Source organism: Kryptolebias marmoratus, linkage group LG18, assembly GCF_001649575.2.
Source record: "Kryptolebias marmoratus isolate JLee-2015 linkage group LG18, ASM164957v2, whole genome shotgun sequence".
Taxonomy (NCBI): domain Eukaryota; kingdom Metazoa; phylum Chordata; class Actinopteri; order Cyprinodontiformes; family Rivulidae; genus Kryptolebias; species Kryptolebias marmoratus.
This window is the reverse complement of record NC_051447.1, coordinates 10,851,514-10,875,615: the sequence shown is the minus strand read 5'-3', so window position 1 is coordinate 10,875,615 and position 24,102 is coordinate 10,851,514. Positions and strand designations below refer to the sequence as shown.

Genomic DNA, 24,102 nt, shown 5'->3' with positions numbered 1-24,102 from the left:
TATCATTTCTCCTCCTTCGGTTTGTAAAGCCACACCTGTCCACCCTTCAGGTTCATCAAATATTTAGAGAACCCAGCAGTGGTAGCTTCAGCAAGCCTGGCCGCTCGGTTTGTGCGCAGTAGCCGAACTATCTTCTCCCCAGTTAGCTGTAACTGTTGGTTTCCCCGAGAGGAGGTCTGAGTGGGGCTGAGCGAGCTGCTCCGAATCTGATGCTAATATTTGTAGCATGAGAGAGAAGAGCCAAATAAAACATGTCTGTTTTGGTCTCCGGTTTGGAGGGAACTGTGGCCCCTGGTGGGCTGTGTCATCTGTAGAATATCTGAATATCTTTTTTTTTTTTTTTTTTTTTTTAAAAAAAATTTTTTTTTTTTTATGGTTACATGAAAGGTGATTGTATGTACAAACCTGCAGACTTATTAAGTTTCTGCTTCGGTGTATGAGTTTATAGGTCTTATAGATCTGGAATAATGTTCGTAAAGTTAGCTACGCTTCTTTGTACTTCTGATTATGTGGAATATTTAAAATAATATTGGTAGCTTGTAGGAATTTCTATTTATTTTTTAACTTTGCAGAAGAAATTGGTCGAAAAATAATGAATTCACAAGCTGATGGGATACTTCCACTGCAGTTTTTAGTCTGAGACAAACTTTACAAACCTGCATTTAAAGATGTTGGAACGTTAGCAAAAAATGTCATGTGAACAGCAAATAGATTTGATTTGGCGTTCACATAAACTTTCTAACAGAACAGAGATGGCTTGTCAACTGTGCCCGTTTGGGATTTGATGCTAGCGACACGTTCCTCAAAAAAAAGAAATAGTTGGAATACTATGATTTTGACTGCACTGATAATGAGCCATGTTGTGCCTCTGTAAATCTGAGACAGGTTCTGGACTAAAGAGCGGCGTATTGTTGGATGAGTCAGGACCGAATAATAATAATAATAATAATAATAATAATAATAATAATAATAATAATAAAAAAACTGAAAACCTGTCAGATCTCAGTTGACAGCTGTAGCTGATGCATGGAAAATGAGAGAAATGCATTTAAAACAATGTATTGTTTTGTTCCAGCAGCAAATTAATTAGCCGTCACTGATAAAGGGATGTTTCAGCCATTTGGAAGTGTGCGAAAGTAACCAAAAAATGAACATCTTACCCGTTTATAAATAGCGCTTTGAACATTGAACATCCATCGATGGTTAGTCCAAACACATCCAAGTCCAAAGGTCTTACAGCAGCTCCAGTATCAAAGATTTTCTTGTGGTCCGTCACTTACAAGGAATATCTGTGGTTATTTGGAAAAGCAAGTAGCAGCAGCAGCTAGCAGTAGCACTTCCAGTGCAGCGGGAATCGATTTCTGCTAAAACAACCAAACTTGACAGTGTTTGTACCATCAACATGAGTCGGAGCCAGAGGCAGGTCGCACCCCTCCATGTAAACAAATGGGAGACTTTAAATGACTGTAAAATAAAAAAAAATAAAAAATAAGCTCCAGATCATATTGGTCAGGTGTTACTGTTGTTGCCCCTCGTTTCTAGCGTGCAGACTCAAAAATACAAGATGGCGGAGCCCCCAAAAAATGGACATTTTGGCTCCAGTGTTGGACAGTGGAAGTTAATGGTGTCACTTTGTCTCCTCCTTTATGGCAGTAGTTTGTACAAACCACTATAAAACGCCTTTTTTTTAAGACGCCAGCAGTTTCCTTTGGTCTTGGCTGTACCTGAAGTGTTACAGCTAGCTGCTGCTGCTATTTGCTCTTGCACATATTCCCATAAATCTGTTCATAGCTGTGTTATGTGACAGCGGTGTAAAGGTTTGCTTTAACTGAAGGGAAACTTTCCTCTTCAGTTTGGAGTCGTTTTAAGACGGCAGCAGTCCGCTTTGCTTTTGGCTGCGTTCGGACTAGCCATTAGCTCATCGGCCATGTTGAATACAACCTCTATTTCTCCAAAGACTTCTCTGACTGATAAATCATTCATTCCTAATGTTTCCACAGTTTAAAATGTCCAGGACATCCCTCCCATGACGGTGATGACATCGTTGGTAAATTGCAAATTTCAAATAGTCTTGCACAGTTCACAACTAAAGTGAACCCAAATGAAAATCAAGAAAGGTGATGCCCAACACCAAATGTTCTTAGATTTGTGGGAAATCATAATATGATTGTAAAGTTGTTGTTTTTTTTCTTGGTTTTAATTGATCATGCTCTGAAGGTTTTACGGCTGTTATTTAATTAACCTTTATGTAATGTAAATAACCTGGTGTAAATTGTAATTTTTGTTTTGTAAATATCACACGTATAAAATCCAGCTGCTATTTTGTTTTATATTCATGACCTTTTTATGAATTTTGTATCCTTTTTATATTATTCCTGTTTTAATAAACAACTTTACTTCGAGCCCTTTCTCTTAATGGGGGAAAATGTTTTGTTTTTTTAATTCTGTAACGTGTCGATAAAAACGGACCAGATTCCCGCTTCCCTTCGCTCGCTCATTGGACGCGTTCGTAGACGAGAAGGTCCTCATGTGTGATAAATGGGCTTCGAGAGGCTAAAGCAGCAGGGGTTATCCATACAACCAGCTGATAAGATAAATAATTACCTCTCCGAAAACATTCGGATGACAAATGTGGACGTTGTCGACTCGAGCGGGCTGTAGTCCACGGCGGATGAGCTTTCCACCGAACTGTTGGTTGCTCAACTGGAGATAAGTAATATTGTACTGTCCAGATGTAAGATTAATCTTTTTATTTAAACAGAAAAAAAGTAGTGGGACAGTTTTTTGGTTTTGAGTGGCCAAGACAAACTTGCATCTTCGGATAAAAGATTTAGTTTGAAATTCTGCCAGCGTGAATGATAAAAAGAAAACATGGCTGCAGCGTCTTGTGAAACATAAAATCTAATGAGATCTGAAGAGTGTGGCTTGCTGTTGTACAACTTTCTGGTGTGCTCCTTGGTCTTCATGATGCTGTTTGATTGTATGATCTGTAACAAGCATCTGAGGCTCCAACACAACACTGAGGTTAAGTTACACAGCAGTGGACTGCACGTCACACTTTTCAGACTCTTATTTGTAAAAAATGGTAAAAACCACTCGTTGTTCTTCCACTTCTCAATTAAGTGCTGCTTTGTGTCGATCTGTTGCTTAAAATGCTGAGAGGTTTGTGGTTGTCGCAGAACGAAACGTGGGAAAGTTCACTGCAGAGGCGAGAACTGTGTCATTGTTCGACTCTTTCTGCTCTTCAGTCGGTGCTGACTGAGACGGCAAAAAGAGCCCAAACTGTTGTTTCGATGATTTAAAAACTCCATGTTTCACCTTAAATGTTCCAAAGGAATGAAACAAATGCTGAATCGTGCCTAAAGAATTCTATATATTTTTTACGCCTTTTTTTAAAACGACTCATCGGCAAGCTCTCTGCACTCCAACAGGGTCGCAGAAACGTTCAGTGACGAACCTTTACCTGCCTCTGAACGGAAAATGGCTTGGATATGCGTCAAGTTACGCATACAGTTTGACAGAATCCATTAATATAATGTCTGTGTGTGTCTGTTAGCAAAATATCTCATGAATCTCTAGGCAGATTTGAATGAAAGTTGCAGAAAGTAATCATTTAAAATACATCTACAAATGATTACCTATTGGAGGTGAACCAGTTCAACATGGCCACCACAGCCAACTGATTTCGAAACACAGAAGTGTCCATAACTCAGTTAGCTTTACAGATAAAAACCTAAAGTTTGGTGTGGTAGTAGATGAGACTGATCCTCAACACATTCTGAGCACTAAAATGATTTCGTTTAAACCTTAGCATGCAAGGTGGTCCTTCTTTTTCTACGAAGTGGAAAATAATTCTGAATAATTTAAGTCTTGACAGCTCTGTCATGTGGGGATATTATTTATGTGTCCACCTTTGTGGTGTTGCTCTCTGATCTCTGCAGTCTGATCTGGGCCTTCTCCTCTGGAACCTCCCGGTCTTTCTGCCGCTCCGCTGCACTAAACCCGATGCGTCTTGGCCTTGCTGCGGCGATAAAAAGTGATCCAGAGCGACGCAGAACTCAGATCAGGTTTAGAGGGTTTGAAGCTGCGCCTCTTTTATAGGATCTCTCCCACCGGACAACAAAAAAACACTCCAGGAAGGTTGCCTCGACGTTCCCTTCTGCGCTTCAGCGAACGCCGTAAACAGAGAGAGAGAGATAACATCCACTTCATTTTGTGCTGGCTCCAAACGATCCATGAAAGCTCTGATTTATGGTGACGAGTCACGAAGCCAGCCGAGTCGCTGACCAGAGAGACATGAAAGGTCCAATCTCCTGATCAGTCTTGTAATCGTCTCTGTTAGCACTACATGTACCCTCTAAAAGCTACTCCCTGCCAGGCCGAGCCCCGCATTTACTGCTTTTAATCACGCTGCCGCATAAAACAACTTATTTCTTGGAAACTCGCATCCATAAAACATCACGGCAAAGAAGCAAAAGGTTTATAACCTCCTTGTCTTGCCAGCTTTATTTAGTACTTTAAGCATTAGCTGTGTCCGTTTTACAGGTGGGTTTATTAGATTTATGTGATTGCATCAAATCCACGATCAAAGAACTTCATTTCTCTGAAATAAATTGTGACTCCCCCTTTAATGAAATGAATGAATGAAGATGCATGTCAGACCAGAAAGTGTGGTACATCAGTCTTTTGTCTCCCTCTAGTGGTCAGAAAGTGTCTTAACTCACTTAAAATGGATTTTGTCTGCAATCCTAGGTGAACAGAAAGGTCTCGTTTGTTTGAAACGGACTCCACGTGAAAGGTGTCCCCTGCTGGTGCCACTGGTGGGCTGCGGTGGGCTCAGGTGTGAGAGGGGGGCTCGTCCTCGTGTAGTGAGGGAAGGCGTCTCTGTGGAGGACCCGTGGACACCTGTCCAGGATCTGAGGCAGCATGTCCCTCAGATGATGGGGAACTGATGGATAAAAGAGGTTCATATGATTACATCAATATGTTAAAATGGTAAATTATCATATTTTATTACTTTAAGCCACCACTCATTCCACCTTTCATGCCAGAGTTTTAAACTACGCTCTTCTTGCAGTCGTTTTGGTCAAACCTTGAACATAACTGTGAGATGTCACACCTAGAGTATATTTTGTGAATAACTAAGCGACCTAAGCTCAGTATGCATAAAATTGAGTTATAGCCATGTTTGTGTCAGCTAATATCGATTAGCTGTGGCAGCCATCTTGAACTGGATTGACTCCAAAAGTCAATGAGCTGTGGATCCACATCTGATGATTACGTTCTGAAAATTTCAATAAAACCCGTCCAGTGTTTCTTGAGATTTTTCGCTAACAGACAAACGGGCTTGACGCCAACAGTTAATGCTGGTAATATAAGGCAAAGGTCTTGCATGATGAGTAGCGCTTGGGGTATGTGTTTTGAATAACTCTCGGCTACAACCACACCAAATTTTAGCGCAGCATCTGTATAACTGACCGAATTGTGGCCTTTTTTTGTGTTTTATAAGGTCAGTTGGCTGTGGCGGCCATCTTGAATGGGGTCGGCTCCAAAAGTTGATGAGTTGTAGAGGTACGTTGAATTATCTTTTCCTGAAAGTGTGGTTCATGAGGTATTTAGCTAACAAACGGAATTGGCTCCAATTACCGGTAGTTAATGAGATAAATTTAAACAAAGATCTCTGTCGGCGTATTATATGACCGTACCCGTTTCTGCTGGAAAGAAGGGCAGATTTTGCAGCTTTCTTGTAACTTTGGCGTGCGAGGCAGAGTTGTCGCTGCTCTCCATTTCCTGGGAATCAACACAAAGTCTAAATATAAACAAGAAGTTTGTCTTTATTTATATGGGAGGATCTGACAGCACATCACTCTTAGAAGGTTTCACATTTTAGCCTTTTTGTTTCATCACTGTTACGTGTGATTTTTAAAAACAAGTGTTGAATTCAAATCATTCCTAATAACCAAATCAGAAAACAAGCCAAGACAAAGTTTAAGACCAAGGCTGTCGTCAAACGTTGTCCCGAGTACCTGATGAGATGTGAAGCCGACTGGATCCACTGGACCAGACGCTGAAACTGCAACAGAGATATATTTTGTAAAACGAAAGATATAAAATATTTGAAAGGCTTTTATTGTGTCAAACAGAATGAAATGATTAGCAAAATCTTATAAATGCATATTTTATTCACAATGGAACACAGTAAACATGTCAAATGTTTAAACTAAGAAAAGATCATTTTAAATTGTATGGTCTTATTTCCCACTGTGAAGCATCTTTGCTTTTTTTTCACAACAGTCTGTAAAGATCTAGGAGCTGAGGAGAGCAGTTTCCAGTTGGTGAGAGGTCTGGACTGCAGGCGGGTCAGTTCAGCACCTGGACTCTTCTCTGACGTCATGCTGCTGTGAGGTTTAACATCGTCTTACTGAAACATGCAAGGACCTCCCTGAAAAAGAGATCTGGACAGGAGCAGATGTTGTTCTAAAACCTGTGTACACTTGTCTGCATTGATGGTTTCCAGATGTGTAAGCTGCCCAAGCCATAGACACTAATGCCCCATACCATCAGAGAGGCAGGTTTTGAGCCATGCACAGATAACAGGCTGGATGGTCCCTCTCCTCTGAAAGACATGGCATCTGTGGTTTCTAAAAAAGTAATTTCACATTTGGATCTATCTGACCACAGAACTGTTTCCTACTTTACCTCAGTCCATTTTGAATTAACTTTGCTCTAAAGAAGATGGCGGCGTTCCTGGATGGTGTTCACGACTTGTTTCTTCTTTGCCTGATAGAGCTTTAACCAGCATCTGTAGATGGCTCAGTGATCTGTGTTTACAGACAGTGATTTATAGAAGTGTTCCTGAATCCATGCACTGGTGTCCAGAACAGAATCAGACCTGGTTTTAATGCAGTGGCCCCTGAGGGCCTGAAGATCATGGACAACTAATATTGACTTTGTCTTGTCCTTTGAGCTCAGAAATTTCTCCAGATTCTTAAAATATTTTTATGATGTTATGAACTGTAGATGATGGGATATTCAAAGCCTTCCCAGTTTTCTGCTGAAGGACGTCAGTCTGAAATTGGTCAACTTTTTTTAGACGCAGGTTTTCACAGACTGGTGATCCTCTGTCCATCTTTACTCCTGAGAGATTCAGTCTCTCTAAAATGCTCTTTTTATACCCACTCCTCTTACTGACCTGTTGCCAGTTAAAAGAACTTGTTGCAAAATGTTCCTCCAGCTGTTTCTTTATTTGTTCCACTTACTTCCACAGCCTTCTGTTGCCTGTCTGCGCTGTGAGATGTGTTGCTGTCAGAAATTCAAGATTACCTTTTCTTTCCAAAAAAAAAACGTTGTACAACTGTTTAGTTTAAACATTTGCTATGTCTACAGCATTCATTTGTGATTTACAACAACCCAACTTCTTTTTTTGGGGGTGGGGATAGTAGATGTGTTGTGACCTGAGCACTCATCAGTCACTTACAGCGCGTGCTGCTTGTCTGCTTGGTCTCTCTCCTCCACTTCGCCCTCCTGTTTGAAAACCAGACCTTTAAGAGAGGAGCAGAACATCTGTGGAAGAACAGATCTGACCCTAGTGCTGATTAAAAAAAGTATATATATATATATAAAAGAAAATATTTGTTTACCTTGATGGTGTCTGCAGGAAGTTGAATTTCAGCCGACAGTTTCTCTCTTGTGTACAGATCAGCGTACTTGCTTCGTGAGAATTCTGATTTTGGAGGCAGACATGTTTGTTTTCTGAGTGTGAACGCGCCGTTGTTGTGGCGGTTTGAGGTGCTGGTTACCTCGCTCCAGGGCCCTGCTCTGCTCCGGGGTGAAGGCGGTGCGGTTTCTGTGCTGGCCACCTTCGGCTTTCTGCTCACCGGCAGGCCTTTCTCGTTCGGGAGAATACAAATCTGCAGGGCCAACCAAACAAACTGCATGATACACAGACGGATTCAGCGTTCCTTATCAACGATCTTCTCATCCGGTGACTTACGTTGCTCAGGCCAGACGTGAGCGTTCATCTCCATGCACAGTGGGCCGTGATCCGAGTGGATCTTCCTTAAAATCCTATTTATAGATGAAACCTTGCAGAGCAAAATGTGCAAAAAAAAAAAAAACCCAAACAAAACAAAACAAAAGCTCCATTAACTGCTGGCAAAGTGACACATTTTCAACTAAAAGCAGATACTTTAATCCCACTCACACTGGGGACTTTGCGTATCCGTGCCAGTGCAAGTCGTTGGCGTATTTCCCAAGCGAATATGGTGGGGTTCTCTCGTTTGCACTGGATGATCGTGGAGATGACCCCGGGGGTGAGAAGCCGGGGCCGGCTCCCTCCAATAGTCTTGGGCTCCAGACGTCCCGTGCTCCGATAGCGACTCAGGATCTTACTGACGCACCCGTTGGATACCTGAAGATGACGCGGATAGTGAGGCCTAATTCATTATTATCACCTGGTGAAGGTGGATGATAATGTTTAGTCTGCGTGTGTCTGTTAGCAAAGAAACTTGTGAACCACTGGACTGATTTTGATGAAACTTGCAGAGTGATCATTTGGTGTTTATCTACAATTGATTCACTTTTGGAGTTGACTCGACTCAAAATAGCTGCCAAAGCCATCTGACCTTCAAAAACCCAAAAATGGCTTTAACTTCACCAAATTTACAGTTACTGACCTAAAGTTAGGTGTGGTAGTAGCTGGGGACTGATCCCAAACATATATTCTGAACACAAACTGACTGTAAAAAAAATCTTTGTTTAAAGTTTTGTCATTAACTAATCCAAATCAATATTATTTGTCTGTTAGCAGAATATCTCCTGGACCACATGGCAGATTTAATTGAAACTTTCAGAAAGTTATCTTTGGATGCCAGATTGATTTTTGGAATTAATCCAATTTAAGATAGCTGCCCTTAGCAAACACAAAAATGGCTGTAAAGTAGTCATTTTTACAGACAAAGAGCTCGGACTTAATTCGGTAGTAGCTGAGAGTCGTTGAACAAGTGGGACATCTCGCGATATTGCATGAGATTGCGCACGACGCTGTTTTTCTCAGGTTTGGACTAAACGGCTCCAACTGCGTATTTTCCTAACATAAACCGAACTCTGGCGTGACAGCCCGTCATTCAGATTCACAGCGCGCGCTTCACCCGCAGCTGAGCTCGTGTCACAGCAGAGCGCGTAAAAGCGGCGCCATGTCTGGCCCGTGCGCATAGCTACCCGCAGCATCCTGGAGATGTGGCTCGGGCGGACTCCCTCCGAGGCCAGCCGGATCAGCTCCCGTCTCGTGGAGTCCGGGAGAGGCCTGCCGTTGAGGAACACCCCTCCGAGCTGGTTCATGCTCCCCGCGCCTTGTCAGCAAACAGCAGAAATCTCCCAAACTGCTCTTTTTCCTTTTCAAACAAGTTCGGACAAATGCACATCAAAAAAGCTGACCTTGACTTGGCAGATCATCGCTGGCTCCGCGCATCTTATTGGCTCCCAGCTCTGATGGAGTCATGTGGAGGCTCCGCTGCACAATGACCGCAATCAGAGGCTTCAGCTGACATTTATGGGCCCGCAAACCTCAACGTGACGTGATGTTCTGCTCCCTGACGTGTCAATAACCCCCGGAGGAGGATGCGGGGACAAAACTGACTCTCTGACCCCCCCTGTTATAACCCGCCTTTGTTTTTATAGCCTTGCTTTGCGGATCTTAAACCATTCACCTCTATTTATTTGTCGTCATGCTCAGAAACGTGATGCAGATTCATGATTTCTATAAACTTTATTCAAGACAACAAATAGTCCGTACCATATTAAAAATCATAAAGTAATAAAATAAAATGAAATAAAACAAATGAGCAAGTAGAAAAAGACTTTCATTACCAAACAATCAAAGCAAAAATTCCAATATTTGGGAAAAAAAGCTAGAAGTGTATCTAAAATCACTATTACAGATGTCAAAGAGTTGCTTGAATCATTCAAACGGCGCATAGATTTATGCATAAAAATTTCTCTGCAAAGCATGACAAGTCGGAATGTTATTCGTGACAAACATTTGACTTGCAGATGTCCATAGTGGAAGTCTGAGGAGGATTCTGAAAGCATCCTGATTGGCTACTTGCAGTTTCTTCAGAAGATTTGAAGCGACAAGGAGTAGAATCTGAGGTGCATTTGGATTTTTACTCAAAATTCCTCAGAGATTGACGCGAGCCCCTCGGGCTGTCTTTGTGTTTTTGGTAAAAAAAAAAAAAAAAAAAAAAAAAAAAAAAAAACAACAACAAACAAACACACATTTAAGAGAAACAATGATCTTGACTACAAGGTGTAAAATAACGTCTTTATCCATTTAAGAGGGTTTTTGTTTTTGCGCAGCTGGATGTCAGTCCACAGTGCGCCCTTGCTTCCTTCTTTGTCCCACACTTCTTAGGAATCTTAGAAAGGGGGAAAACAATGAGCTCCAAAAATATCCCTCCCTCCACCTCCTCACACACCCCTACAATTCTGGGATAGAGACTTGTAGTCACGTGACCCGAGCATCCCCTCGTCCCAGGTGAAGTGGCTCAGATTAAAAACGAGGATCTCCGGCCTCCTCTCCATAAAACAAACATTTGGAAATCTGCTCCATCGACGACCGCCATATGGTAAAGTGCTTTTGATCAATCATAAATCCATCACGCTGTCTATCTTTATTACATTTTCGTTCAAAACGTGAACAAATAAGAGACGCGTGCGGGCGCAAAGAGAGAGACAGCGAGGGGCCAACTGAAGGGGGGACCTGGGCTGTCCAGAAAGAGGGAGGTGAACCGTCCTCACAGATGTTCCTTGGGCAGATAGCAGATAAAAATGCGTTGTAAACGGTTTCAGGGGGGAAATATTTGACGAGCAAATATTAGCTCATGTGGAAAAAGCCGCGCGACGCTCGTCTTTTGGGCCTGTTTAATGACTAATTGGATCTCATTAGTTGGGTCCACACACATGGAACGGCCACCAAAATCAAGGCTCGGATCTGAAAATGCCATATGGCCCGCATTATACATTAACCACGAGGCAGAGCACAATCATACTCTGTGTACAGTCAGGGAGACAGGATGGAGGGGCAGCCATTTTTGGACACCATCGTCTCCTTGCCAACCGAGACAAAGGATAAATATTGGGAGCAGTTTTGTTTATTATTTAAAAGGTAACGGGGTCAATAATTTATACTACTTTATTGCATGCACAGTGTGCGCCAAATGAGGCAGTATTAGGTCCCCCTACTATCAGCGGGTTGTTAAAGTAGCGCCGCATTTCTGCGGTGCGTAAATTCTCATCTGTTTTCGAGCCACGACAGGAGCGGGAGTCCGATCAGCTGTAGTGCCACGGATCACGAACTGGATTCGGACGGACGTGCCAAGTCCTCCTCCAGTCCGCAGGACACGTAAACGGGTGCAAAGAGACGCCGGAGCGTGTCAGAAAGCGCGGAGAAGTGCGACTAAGCCGGCCGCGTAAAAGGCTTTCCAAAGCGTCTCCAAACAAACGCGCACAAAGGGCGCCGGGTGCGCAGCAGAGCCGAGTCCCTGCTCGGCTTGCTACTCCGCGCTTTGAGGAAACGATCCAAACCACAGGATGTCACAGCTTTCAGACTTCACATCAGTGGATATTCCTGCATTAGACAAATAAAAAACAAAAACAAAAAACGATTTAAGTCATTTTTTAAATAAATCTGTAAACATTCTTTTGAAATGAAACCGTTATCAGACAGTCAGTTTTGGACTCTTTTCCAAACCTGGTTCAAATTGGACTCTCTTGTTTTATCTCTGAACGTGTGATTCCTGTTTTCCCTTGCCTTGCAAACTTTAATTACTTTTAATTGCCTTAAAGCTACTGGAGCTTTCCACTGGTTTTATTGTTACACAAAAAAGGGTAACAAATGAAAGGTTTTAGGTGAGATATCTGTGGATGTGAAGCTCAAAAGCTATTTAACATTTTTAATACATTGACTTTTCTACTTTTTTTGCATTCAAGGGACTTGTCCTTTCAAGTGACTAAAACAATTTCAGTAATGTTTGTCATCATTTTCTTCACAGGAAGACTAATCTGATTTCATAATACCAATCTATTTGTGCATTTTCTTTTTAATTTCACCCATCAGGCAATACATGCCAAGTTCTTCTGAGGTATAGCAACTTTTACCTTAAAAAATGTCTTACTAAGGTTGTAAAATGATCCCAGTTTAGTTTAGATTATAGCTGCTCCCTTGCAGCCACTGATTTATTCAGTTCAGTGTTAAAATCAGCTATTATCCCGATTGATAACAGAAGCTGAGATGTTTGGGCTGAAGGTCGTTTTCTAGATGCAGCGCTCAGAAGAAACAGCTAATAACGTATTTTATGTGCAGCGTCTTTAAAAACCATTTAAGAAACACAAGGCGAGATGATTAGACATGGGAAAAGGGGAAGAAAGTGCAATAAAACTCGAATCGATTTAGAATTAAGAACTTTTGGATAGAAAAGTTTTATTCAGACTAACCCACAAAGATCTGAAGGTAGCTTAGAGGGCTCCTCCCGTAGCAACACATTTAACCTTCTCCGTTTTGTTTTACACCCTCAGTAGCTCCCAGTGATCGGCCACAGGATCCTAGAGTAATTTCACGAGCGTCCATGAGGCAGGTCACGGTACAGACGCCGAAAAACGGTGAGTGGATCCACACACCAAGCACTGAACAACTTCATCAGTGACATTCTGCCTTTCTTCGATGTATCAGTTCCAAAGTGTCCTGATGATGACACTTTGTATTTATTTTTTTTTAGTAAAACGTACAACCGCTGAACCAGACGTAACAGGATTACTTAAAGCACTGCGTCGTTCAGCCATGCAAGTCCAGCACCAACATATGCCAAGTGACACGGACAATTCAACATATAATTAACATCAGAAGTAGAACAACAAATAATAGCTCTTATATTGTAGTTTTCACCTGTATAAGGATGGTTAAATGTGGGAGTTTTCTAAGTTGACAATGCCGACATAAATAAGTAAGAGAATCAAGAAAATACAATGGCACCACAAGGAGCAGATCTGATCTGACCAGCATGTTACGTAAATTAGAAGGTCTCTTGTGAACAAAACAGGAGCCATACTATGATGATGGATCAGAATCAGTAATATGCTAATGTTCTTTAACAGCCTTTTCAACAGCACTAGAAACAAAATTAAATCCAGCAAATGCCTTTCTGTTTGACACTGTTCAAAAACTGCCAATTCTCTTATCGTACCCAAGGAGCCATAATGTGCTTTTGTACCAAATCCCAATTAGCTGTTCAAGTTTTACCTCTCTTAAATAACATTTATTAAAAAAATGTCCGTACAATCCCTACTTTGTCACTGTTTTGACTTTTTTTTCCCCCAAGTGCCGCAGGCTTAACGTGCAGCATGAGCGTGCAGCGTGCGTGTAAGAGGAAGGCTAAACATGAAACATTCATGCTAACTTCAAAATCTCAATAGTTTATTTGTTATGCATGTTTCGTTCCATTTTCGGACATTTTCGTTGGGTTTGAAGGATTTGCGGATTATTGCCTTCTGTTTTAACACACATTTGACAGAAAATCCGGCGTTCTCAGTATCATCCCTGTTTCTGGATGCATCTCGTCAGGAATCTGCGTAGCTTTCTGCTTTCTGTTTGAAGGTGTCATCTGATAATCACAGAGGCAAACAAACATTCCACATTGCACCAATGAGTATTTTGTGTCTCTATTCTCATCTCATATTCCAGCAGGTTTTTATTCCAGCACAACTCTTGTGATGTTTAACTCATCAAACATGACCATTCGAATGGATGAACCTGTTCTGGATTGAATAACATGAGCGGTGAGAACCTTCATGGCCAGTTTACAGCAGTTAAGAAGCTGGAAAATGCTATTTTAAATCTTTAAAAAAAAAACAAAAAAAACTTCAAACCACCTGTTGTTTATCACCATAAACTCAGCATATTTGGTACCAACAAAGCAAGAGAACGTAACATGAAAAAACAAAGGGTGTTTCTTCCCTCAGTCCATAATAAAAAAGAAATGATTTGTAAAGCTAAATGTTAAGATTTTGAAAGCCAAGACAATTTTCAGGGAGAACTTGTGGATTTGCTAGAAAGGCGACCTCCGTTTGCCATTTTTCGTTCTAATGTAAAATCCAGCATTAGAAGTTTGAAATGAACTAAACAAATCCTTCAGCTCTGATGAAGCTTCGGAGAACAGAATGCATGTCAAAATAAAAATTCTGTAACCCTCTGTAAAGTTTTGCAAGTCAAACTGTGTTTCAGTCCTGATAGATGAACTGTGTGAAGTTTACTCATTTGATTCTACCTTCTGTATTTACTTCAAACCCATTTCCTGGGGCTTTAGCAGTTTAAATTTAGCACGTTGTAGCAGGGGCCCCTACAGAAGGTCTTCAACAGGGAGCTATCTGAAAAAAATCCTACTGCATGGGAGTTAAGGAATGGCCTTCTGATACTTATTATTTTTTTTACTTTACAATTGAAATTACTAACTGAGAACAGTACTGTCATTAAACTCATTAAAAAACTTGAAAGAACTTATGTGGCCGGCTGCCTTCCATGTTAACTTTTTAAGCAAAGATCTCATGTGATCTCTTAGCACTCGGAGTATGTGTTGGGACAGACTTTCAGCTACTACCACACCGAATTTTAGCTCAGTGTCTGTAAAATCAACAGAGTTAAAACAATTTTTGTGGCTGTTGATCAGCTGTGACGGCCATCTCGAATTGGATTGATTCCAAAAGCTCATTCATTTGTAGCTATACATTTGATGATTACTTTCTGAAAGTTTCGTTCAAATCCGTCCAGCAGTTCATGAAATATTTTGCTAACAGACAGATTATGCTTTTATAAGATTTTATATAATTAAAATTATAATATAATTTTATAGCAAGACATAATTACATTCCGTATCATTTGATCAAAAATGTTGCTTTCATGTGTTGGCTTTAAAAATAATGTTCCATTCACTACTGCATGATCATTTGAAAAGTAATTTTATAAAAGGAATAAAATGCTGCCATATTTTGAAGCGGTAGTAACTGATGCATTTTACGTGCTCCGTCAAGCCAAAGGTAAACATGTTTATGTATTTGTACATGAGGCTTTTTATTGAAGTTGAAGGTTTCCCCAGTCGCCGTGAACGCACCATTATCTGGGGTATCACTACGCTGACGTGTCGTAGCTCCTGCTCCGGAAGGCGTTATTTCAAGTCGCCTACGCGGTCGTGAAGGCTCTCCGTCCGCTCCCATTCACTCCGCTCCTCAGACCCGGAAAGATTTCAGAGTGTGTGTGTATGTGTGTGTATGCCAGGCAAAGTGTGTTTCCGGTACAACGTGTGTGTTGCTCAGCGTTCAGCCTTTTTCTCTTGGCTTTCATTAGATCAGTCACTCATTTCTGAGAGTTCCAGCTCCCACACCTGGTCTCAAGCCCTTTAAAATCTCTAATCGGTGGACATGGCATCTGTTTCGGCACCAGGTCAAACAGCCCCAGTTCCGGCTGCTGCTTTGCAAAGAGGAATTGTGAAAATGGTATGAATCCTGACATGTGAATATGAGAGCTCACTCACTGGGGAGACGGCTAGTTAGCTTGGGGCTAATGAGGACTAATATAACAACCGGCTGTTGCATTCCTTTCTAGAGCAACTTCATTATTATTGCGAGAACAAACACGCTAATTTCCGGCGCTGTCATGACATTATTACCAACTGTCAGCAACCTTCAAGCTTAATTGGCTGCAACAACATGCCGGCTAACATTAGCGTGCTAGCCTCTTCTTAAAATAGTCTTGATATTTATCTCCTTACAAGCTACCTACTTTCTTGGCGAACTCGAGCGCACCAACAAATATAAAGCTGGTAAATAATCACCGACAGGTTGGGTTCATATTCGTTAAAAGTCCGAGCTGAGGGGGATGTAGTTAACGTGAGAAAGTTGTGATTTGTAACCAAACAGATGGCGAGCTTCTCAGCTAAATGCTAGCTAGCTGCTAGCTTGTTAGCGTTGACTGTCGGAGCGCCTGTTAAGTTAAATATTGCAAAGTTTGCTGCGTGTGTCCGGTTTGTGTGTCACAGGAGGTCGGCTGTTTTATTTTTCTCCCCAAAAAGCAAATAAATAAATAAATAAATAAAGTCAACTAGCTGGAAAGCTAACACGAGAAGCTTGGCTTTTTTGGGGCGACTAATTTGTTTTCGTCGCCATAGAGCGTTTCTTCGAAAACCAGTTTAACTTGGCCGAGCGCTCAGAGGTTCTGTTTAATGTAAATTTCTAAATATTGTGTGTTGGGAGGCTGACAAATTTGTCAATTTGTCAGGCTGCTGGTGAGAGCCAAGCGCTGCTGGAAACTGACACGTAGCTACAACTTTCTCAGCCCTCTGTGGTCGCAGTTTCACGTTCGAGTCCTCCCTGGTTTATACACGTTTACCTTATTTTTTTCCTCCCTCCATGTGACGGGTTGACCCTTTTATAAACAGTTTATTCCCCACAAAGGCGCAGCAGTCCAGTGCCTTCCCTTCAGACTCCTTGTGAAACAAAAATATTTTCTTTCTCAAGGACATTTAAGTAGCTGGAGTTGATCATATAGTAAGGAAGGTCATGGTGAGGGAGAGGTTTAACTCGGCAGATTCCTCTGAAATACTGAATTATCACACTTCTGTTATTGCAGAAGTGAAAGGGTAACATCTCACTATATACAGTGAGAGATTACACTGAGTTTCAGTTTCAATCTTAATTGACTGTTTGCAAACAGCCAAAGTGATGTCCTAAAGTATGCTTTAATGTGATTTTTTTGTTTTTGTTTTTTTTGTAAAGACTGTTCTATAAAATTTCTATTAGGATGGTATTATGTAAGAGGAACATTAAGTCTACATTACAAGAAGCTTTTCTTTTCTTAAGAAAAGCTGATCATCAGATTCTTGAAATCAGAAATTAGTAATACCCATATGGGAGAAATTGTTACTTTGCCTTTTGTTTTTAAACGGATTAATAAGCAATTTGCTTCGTTTACATTTCATCAAGTTATTAATATTTCCTAAGAGGCCTTCCAGCTTGAGAAAGTGGTGCGATCGAATTGGATTTCAAACGGCGTTCCAACCTGCGGCTCGTCTCTCTTTTTTGCGACTCTGCGTTGCTCGATCGGGAGTTGGACGGCTGTGATTTGATGAAAGACTTTATCTCGCCCCCATCTTAGATCAACAACACCCAGGGATGCTCCCTGCAGACACGCTGAAGAGTCTGCAGATAAAAAGTGTTTGCTCAGATTTGCGTAAATGCCATGGTTGTCAAACCCAAGAGGATGTTATCATTTTTTTTTTTTTCAATATAACAATAGGATCTCATCTTGCATTTGAATGACACACAGTGTCACCGTGGCAACGTGCAATGGGACGCTGCTGCTTGCTCTTTTAGCAAGATTGTTTTATTTTTCTTGCATGTTGCTCCTTTAAAATTGCTTTTTTTGATAACTAGTAACTAGCAACACTGAAAGCATACTTTTTAAAGCAAGTTCATTGTATTATACACATATTAAACTAGGATATATCCATGAATCTATTGGAAGTAAACAAAAATGAAACTGCACGTCTAACTTTCACTAAAGTAACTACATTGCTGTTACGACGTTTATTGCTGGTGTTTGTTTGGTGGTGAAATGATTGTAATCATTGACAGTCATGAATCACGTTGCCTGCATTTGGTCTGGCCCTGTCAGAATTGTTGGTTTTCTATGTTGAGGGTGTTTTTTTTTTAATGTGATCTATCCAGGTCTTGTCTGGCTGTGCCATCATTGTTCGAGGCCAGCCTCGAGGAGGGCCGCCCCCCGAGCGTCAGATCAACCTCAGTAACATCCGAGCCGGGGCCACGGCCCGCCGTGCAGCACAAGGCCAGCCCGACACCAAGGACACCCCAGATGAGGTAAGATGTTTGTTCATTATACCTGCCGCCAAAGGTGAAAGGGCTATAGTGACCTTAACTGACCTCAGGAGTCATAAAAATGGCTGCAAGTCAACTACATGTTACATTATTTTTGTCTAAAACTTTAGCATTAACTGTTGGCAAATGATCTCTTGGACCACTGGAGGATTTTTACCGAAACACTCGAAAAGCGATTACTACGTATACATTTAAAATTCATTAACAAGATGGCTGCCACAGCTATTGAGTTTGATGTAGTAGTAGCTGAGCGTCATCTGGTCTCTAACAGATCACTCAAGATCTTGTGATGTTCCCACATAACAACATTTACCAGGCTGTAACTCCGTCCCTTCTCTTAAGATGAGCTTAGTCTGAAACTCAAGTCATGGAAGCCGACGGGTGATATGCATTTTTTTTCAAGAACTGCTGGGTCTTGAATTTAAAGTTTGTACTTGTCTCACAGGGACAGTACATCTCTAAATCAGATAGAACACCACATTTCAAATCGGGGGCTATTACGTGTTTTGAAGCTAACATAAATCAAAAGGAAGGTGCTTTTTTTTTAAAGATAAAAAAAAAATACTAGGGTCTCTTTGGCATTTTCCGTGATCACTCAGAATTGTGACGTATCATGTGCCAATCATAGGAACAGAAACAAAGCATTAAATAGCAAACAGATAGTGTGATGGTAAAATGGTTCAGTTGATGCAGTTAATTGTGTAAACTGACCCAAAACCTCAACAGCTGAGTCGTTCTTCAGCTTCCCAAAGGACCAGAAATGTGGATGGATGTGGTTAGTTTAGCTCCTGGTGAAAAAGGACAACCCAAAGTCTGGAGACTGACTGTGGACTCAACGTCACCTGAAATACAAACCTTCAGTAGGAGAGCACCGGCCCTCCCTGCTGCCGGGCGGGAAACTCCTCGCAAACTGTGTGACATCACTGTAAAGCTTTGGGGGTTCCTCTTGTGAAATGTGGGGCTCGAGTTCCCAACAGCATCGCTCCAGACTAAAACAACAACGTGTTTTTAAACCAGTACTCTTGTTATCAAAACTTACTTCTGCTTCCATTTTCCCTGATAAACACTGACAGTAACCTCCTCAGCGTCCTACAGCGGTCTGCCACAGCTAGCCCCGCCTCCTTCTACGTCACCAACCAATGACGTGACTCTGCCCACACAATTAGCCCACAAAAACTCTAAAAAACAAGTCATTAACATTTTAAATCAGGGGAATGGACCGCTGGAGTGTTTTATGGTGTTTAACGAAAAGAAAAACATGAAAACCCATGTTGTTTTTAAATTTCACCTTTAAATTACATGTTTCTTTTTACCATTTAAAGAAGAGGCTTTTTCAATTCTGACATAACTTTCCTTCGTTTTATTGAGCAAATGTAAATTAAAAGATAAACTTTCCCATCTCAAACGACTAATTAAATTTCTTTTATCATCTCTGAAATCTCTGCTGTCTGTTCTGTGGCTTGATTAAAGAAACCTTTTACCTTCTGAATTTATTTTTCTTTTTTATGACACATGAATTTTTTATTTTAGGATAAAAGAAAACCATTAAGATAAACTCCAAGATTTTTACTTTGACTAAGATCAAATATTTGATCGAAAATTGTGTTTATTTCAAGTTATCAAACTGTTACTGTTCTTTCGGAGCTCTTTAATTGCCTCTGGTGATTGAATTGGCAAACGCAAGCTTTTTATGGGTCTACCAGATGGAAACCGATTATTCTGCTAACAGACAGAAGACTGAAGAGCCGAAGGCGTCTACATCATGGCGGACAATTAAGAGCAGTTTTTCCTCTTTTTGCCGTTTCCTTCTCCTGCGGTCGACGTGTCTTAAATCCACCGTGATTAGTTATTAAGATTTTACTTTAAATGTTCTGGATATTTGTTTGTTTTAGCCGTGGGCGTTCCAAGCCAGAGAGTTCCTGAGGAAGAAGCTAATTGGCAAAGAAGTGTGCTTCACCGTGGAAATCAAGACGCCCCTGGGCCGCGAGTACGGCATGGTCTACCTGGGGAAAGGTACTCCGTTTAACTTCCAACATCTTGTTTTGCAGAATAAATCCAAATTGTATGAAGCGTCCGTCACAGAATAAGAAGAATAGTTCTCTTTATTTGTACGACTTTTTAAAAACAAAGCTTTTCAGAGTATTTTGCAGTTGTTTATTTGTTTCTCTGTCCTCTCTGTAGACACATCAGGAGAGAACATCGCTGAGTCTTTGGTGAATGAAGGCCTGGCGACCGTCCGAAGGGAAGGAGTCAGGGGAAACAAGTGAGAGTTTTGCTTTTTTTTTTTAAAAAAAAATCCATTTGTTTTAATCCATTGTCTATTCCACTAACTCAAAGCTTCCTATGTCTAAAGAAGCAGGTATTTGTGTTTGGTAAATAAGACTGTTGTGAAAAGTCTTACATATGAATCTAAGCAGAGTTTCTTGTTTTTTTTTTTTATTTAATCTAAGCTCCTTTGTTTTGTTTTGTTTATTGGAAATCATTTTTTGCAAAACCATTTATATTGAGCTTGTCAAGAACGTGACAATCCATATTTCAAACTCCAAACAAATATATCTTCTCACATAAAATGTTCTGGATCGTAACTTTAATCCTACAGATTTTAAACGAGCTGACATGATAAGTTTCCCTACATAAAAAAAACATCATTTAGTTCCAGACTTTTTCATTTAGCTGATGTTTTTTTTTTTTGTCCTATCAGGATGAGAGGAAGTATAGAGTGTCTGCTTATCATTTTTAATGAACTTTAAAAACAACATAAAACCGATGTATTTCCAGACATGCTTGGAGAAAGTTGAAACGCTTCTTTAAACACGAGAGAGGTAATTATCACAACCGGTAGTATTTACTCAAAGCAGAATTTACACAGTTTTGTGTTTAAGACATAATCGTAGTAGAAAATTTGATAAATCGCTCTGCCTTTCTTTGTCGGTATCAGTTTACAAGTTCCAGTGATTGCAGTGGGAAACTTTACCGTAATTTGATGGGTGAGCTCACAGATTGCTCTGTTTTCAATCTCATATTTGCCCTGCTGCCTACTGAACATGCTGCAGTACCTCAGCACCCTGTTCTCAGTGATTCCTCCTCCAGGACGGCACAAGGTGTGCAGGCTAGTAGTATCAGACGTTATGCCCCCCAAGAAAAAAAAAATTGTCTTCTGCGGCACTCTGACTGCAATATAGAGAAGAGATGAGATAAAAGCTGATTTATTGAACACAGTCTCGTTATTTTTTCTTTTTTCATAACAAACCGATTGGAACAGCAGAAAAATCAACAATAAACTGCAACCTAATCTTCACTGAAACAAGTCAAATACTCAAAGTAACATACTCTGATATAGAACACATGTATGCTTCTAATTTAACGATTGAATTTACAATAAAAGGAGATATAAATGTGTGATATGATGCAGTTGCTAACACAGATAGTTGGATGCTATTAAATATTAGTCTGATTTTGCAGTCTCTAAATGTTAGTCTCTGTTCCAGTGTTGGATTTCTGTTTCCCATCCTAACAGAAAACAAAACTAATCACATAAACACCAGTGTTCTTTCAAATCTGTGCACTCTCGGGTTTATCTTTTAAAGCAGAAGTTTCCCTGCTTTGACACACCTGCTTTGAATGACTAACAGGCTTCTGCAGAACCTGAAGACCTTTTTTTTCCCTTTAGCAGTTTTGGTGTGATTGAAATGTAAATAAATCTTTGATTTTGAGTCCTATTTGTGTGTCTACATGGAGCATAAGAAACCTGGATATTCTTATCATCTTTTATAATTTGTAATTCAGCTGTCCAGCTCTGATTACATGTCTTAATTTCCTGTCGTCCCGATAACGATCTTCCCCAGCAGAGAATCTGTGATGTGTATCAAGTAGGATATGATGCGAAGCACATAAAGTAAAAATGTGGTCATAATCTTGACACTCGTTCACGTGTTAATGCATCATTCAGATATCCTGCTGTTACTTTTGTTACAGTACTCTGAACGAATTTAAATCAGGTTTATTAGCATTCAAACTTTTTAGGTAAAAACAAAAAGCTATAAATAATAAAAGTAGACGAATGGTTAAAACCAAGCAGCATGTTAAAAATAGTGCATTGATTAAAAAGCGCAGGAGACTCGAGTCTGAGACCGATTTTTTTTTCTTTTTTTCTTTTTTTTCCTCTGAAACTGTGGCCTCGCCGAGTGTGGTTGAACTAATTTTAGACGGGAAAAGCTTGTTAATTTGCAACTCCACCATTTGCGGAGGGAGTGCAGGGGAAATCTCTTTTGGCAGCAGGATGTAAACTGGTGCTCGCTAAAGCTTAGAGCGGTACAATGCTGTAGAGTCTGTTGGGAGATATGCATAAGTCCTCAACTGGCTGACTGCAGAGAATGGAGATGGAGCTGCAGTATCCCAGATGGTGGCAGCATGCCCCTGCTGCTATAATGATATCCCTCCGAAACCCTTTTCTGCCACATTGCCCCTATGCACTAATCCCCTAAATACACACCCCATGCTATATGACAAAGTGCTGCATGTTCCCCCCAGTGGCAGTATTTGCACATAACACACATTACAAGCAATTTGACTCATGCTGCTACATTTGTATCTTCCAACATGAACTGAGATGATGTGAACATTTTGCCACTAATGAACCATTTCAAGCATTCTGTCCAATGGCCCATAACAAGCACTAATGTAAATGATGCTTTAAGTGTAAGCTGGCATCATTTGGCCAAAGGGGAGGCCCATTACTCAGCGAAGACTTGAGGCCTTTTGTTTTCCCCTCAGTGCCTTTTCCTCCAATTTCATTACTCCTCGTGACTTGCTACGTTGATCACGCTAACTGTGATGCGATGATAATTACGGAGGTGATGGTAACGATGATGGCCTCGGACAGTGCCATTAAACATGTGTTCAGAAGCTGAGGGCTGCCGCCACCCCCCCCCCCCCCCCCAGAGCTGGAATCATGAACATGTGACGTGAACAGGAAGACAAAGAGTTGAAGCCAGATGTTTACACACAAAGACAAGCAGACATTTTTCTCTTCTCACTGTCTGACATTAAACCAGACTAAGCCTGAACTATTTTAGGTCTGTTAGGATTCCCAGACTCAATCTATTTGCTTTAATTGAAGTAACAAGAGAGAATATTTTACTTTCTTCAAAATCACAAGTTTACATGCTGTAAGATTTATGTCTTTAAGCAATTTGGGAAAGTCCAGATGATGAATTCATGGCTTTGGAAGCTGTCAGTAGGTGAGCTGACAACATTTGAGTAAATTGGAGGCACACCTCAAACCCACTGCCTTCTTGTGTGACTTCATAGGGGGAAAAATAAATGAATTAGCCAAAATATCAAGGAGAGAATTGTCAGCTCCCACAAGTTTCTATACAGCGTATGAAAACATCTGCTTTCAACTGCACCGTCTGTTCTTATTGTGCTATATTTGTTGTTTTTAAGTGCACGCATTTACTTTTCATGACCCTAAAGGCAGACACTGTTCTTTTCATTATCACCTGCCACCAAAGACAAAGTGGTGATAATGGTTTTGCCTGTGTGTGTGTGTATGTTTGTAGCCTTAGCAACAAATCTCATGAACCAGTGAAACTCTCAGAAATTAATCAATGTGTGTACGTCAACAACTAATTTACTTTTGTGGCCAACCTAATTCCAGCTGGTCACCACAGCTAATGAACATTTAGTAAACACAAAAAATGTCTATAATGCATCAAATTTACAGATGTTGAGCCTGAAATTTGGTGTGGTAGTAACCGAAATCCTAACACATCTCACGAGATCTCAGTTTTGTATGAGGTTGCACATAACTCAATTTATTTAAAATCCTGGAATGAAAGATGGCAGGCCTTTAATATATATATACAGGTGCTGGTCATAAAATTAGAATATCATGAAAAAGATTGATTTCAGTAATTCCATTTAAAAAGTGAAACTTGTATATTATATTCATACATTACATACAAACTCATATATTTCAAATGTTTATTTTGTTTAATTTTGATGATTACAAATGGCAACAAATGAAAATCTCAAATTCATCATATCAGAAAATTAGAATATTACTGAAGACCAATAAAAACAAAGGATTTATAGAAATGTTGGCCAACTGAAAAGTATGAACATGAAAAGTATGAGCATGTACAGCACTCAGTATTTAGTTGG

General features: G+C 40.5%; 2 protein-coding genes across 2 annotated transcripts in view; one reads left to right on the top strand and one right to left on the bottom strand.

The window, feature by feature from the left end:
• Positions 1-7,661: 7,661 nt before the first annotated feature.
• pax4 (paired box 4) lies at positions 7,662-9,442 on the bottom strand. The gene is made up of 3 exons (XM_037981366.1): positions 9,220-9,442; positions 8,204-8,410; positions 7,662-8,084 (listed from the first exon to the last, which is right to left on the bottom strand). The coding sequence occupies exons 1-3, from the start codon at positions 9,337-9,339 to the stop codon at positions 7,953-7,955; spliced, it is 459 nt and encodes a 152-aa protein (XP_037837294.1). The 5' UTR covers positions 9,340-9,442; the 3' UTR covers positions 7,662-7,952.
• A 5,837-nt stretch (positions 9,443-15,279) lies between these two features.
• Positions 15,280-24,102, top strand: part of snd1 (staphylococcal nuclease and tudor domain containing 1) — a 173,880-nt gene continuing 165,057 nt past the window's right edge. The window contains exons 1-4 of the mRNA XM_017414826.3: positions 15,280-15,540; positions 17,770-17,919; positions 19,830-19,950; positions 20,119-20,200. Coding sequence (XP_017270315.1) covers positions 15,466-15,540; positions 17,770-17,919; positions 19,830-19,950; positions 20,119-20,200 — 428 coding nt within the window. The 5' untranslated portion in view covers positions 15,280-15,465. The remainder of the gene's footprint in view (positions 15,541-17,769; positions 17,920-19,829; positions 19,951-20,118; positions 20,201-24,102) is intronic.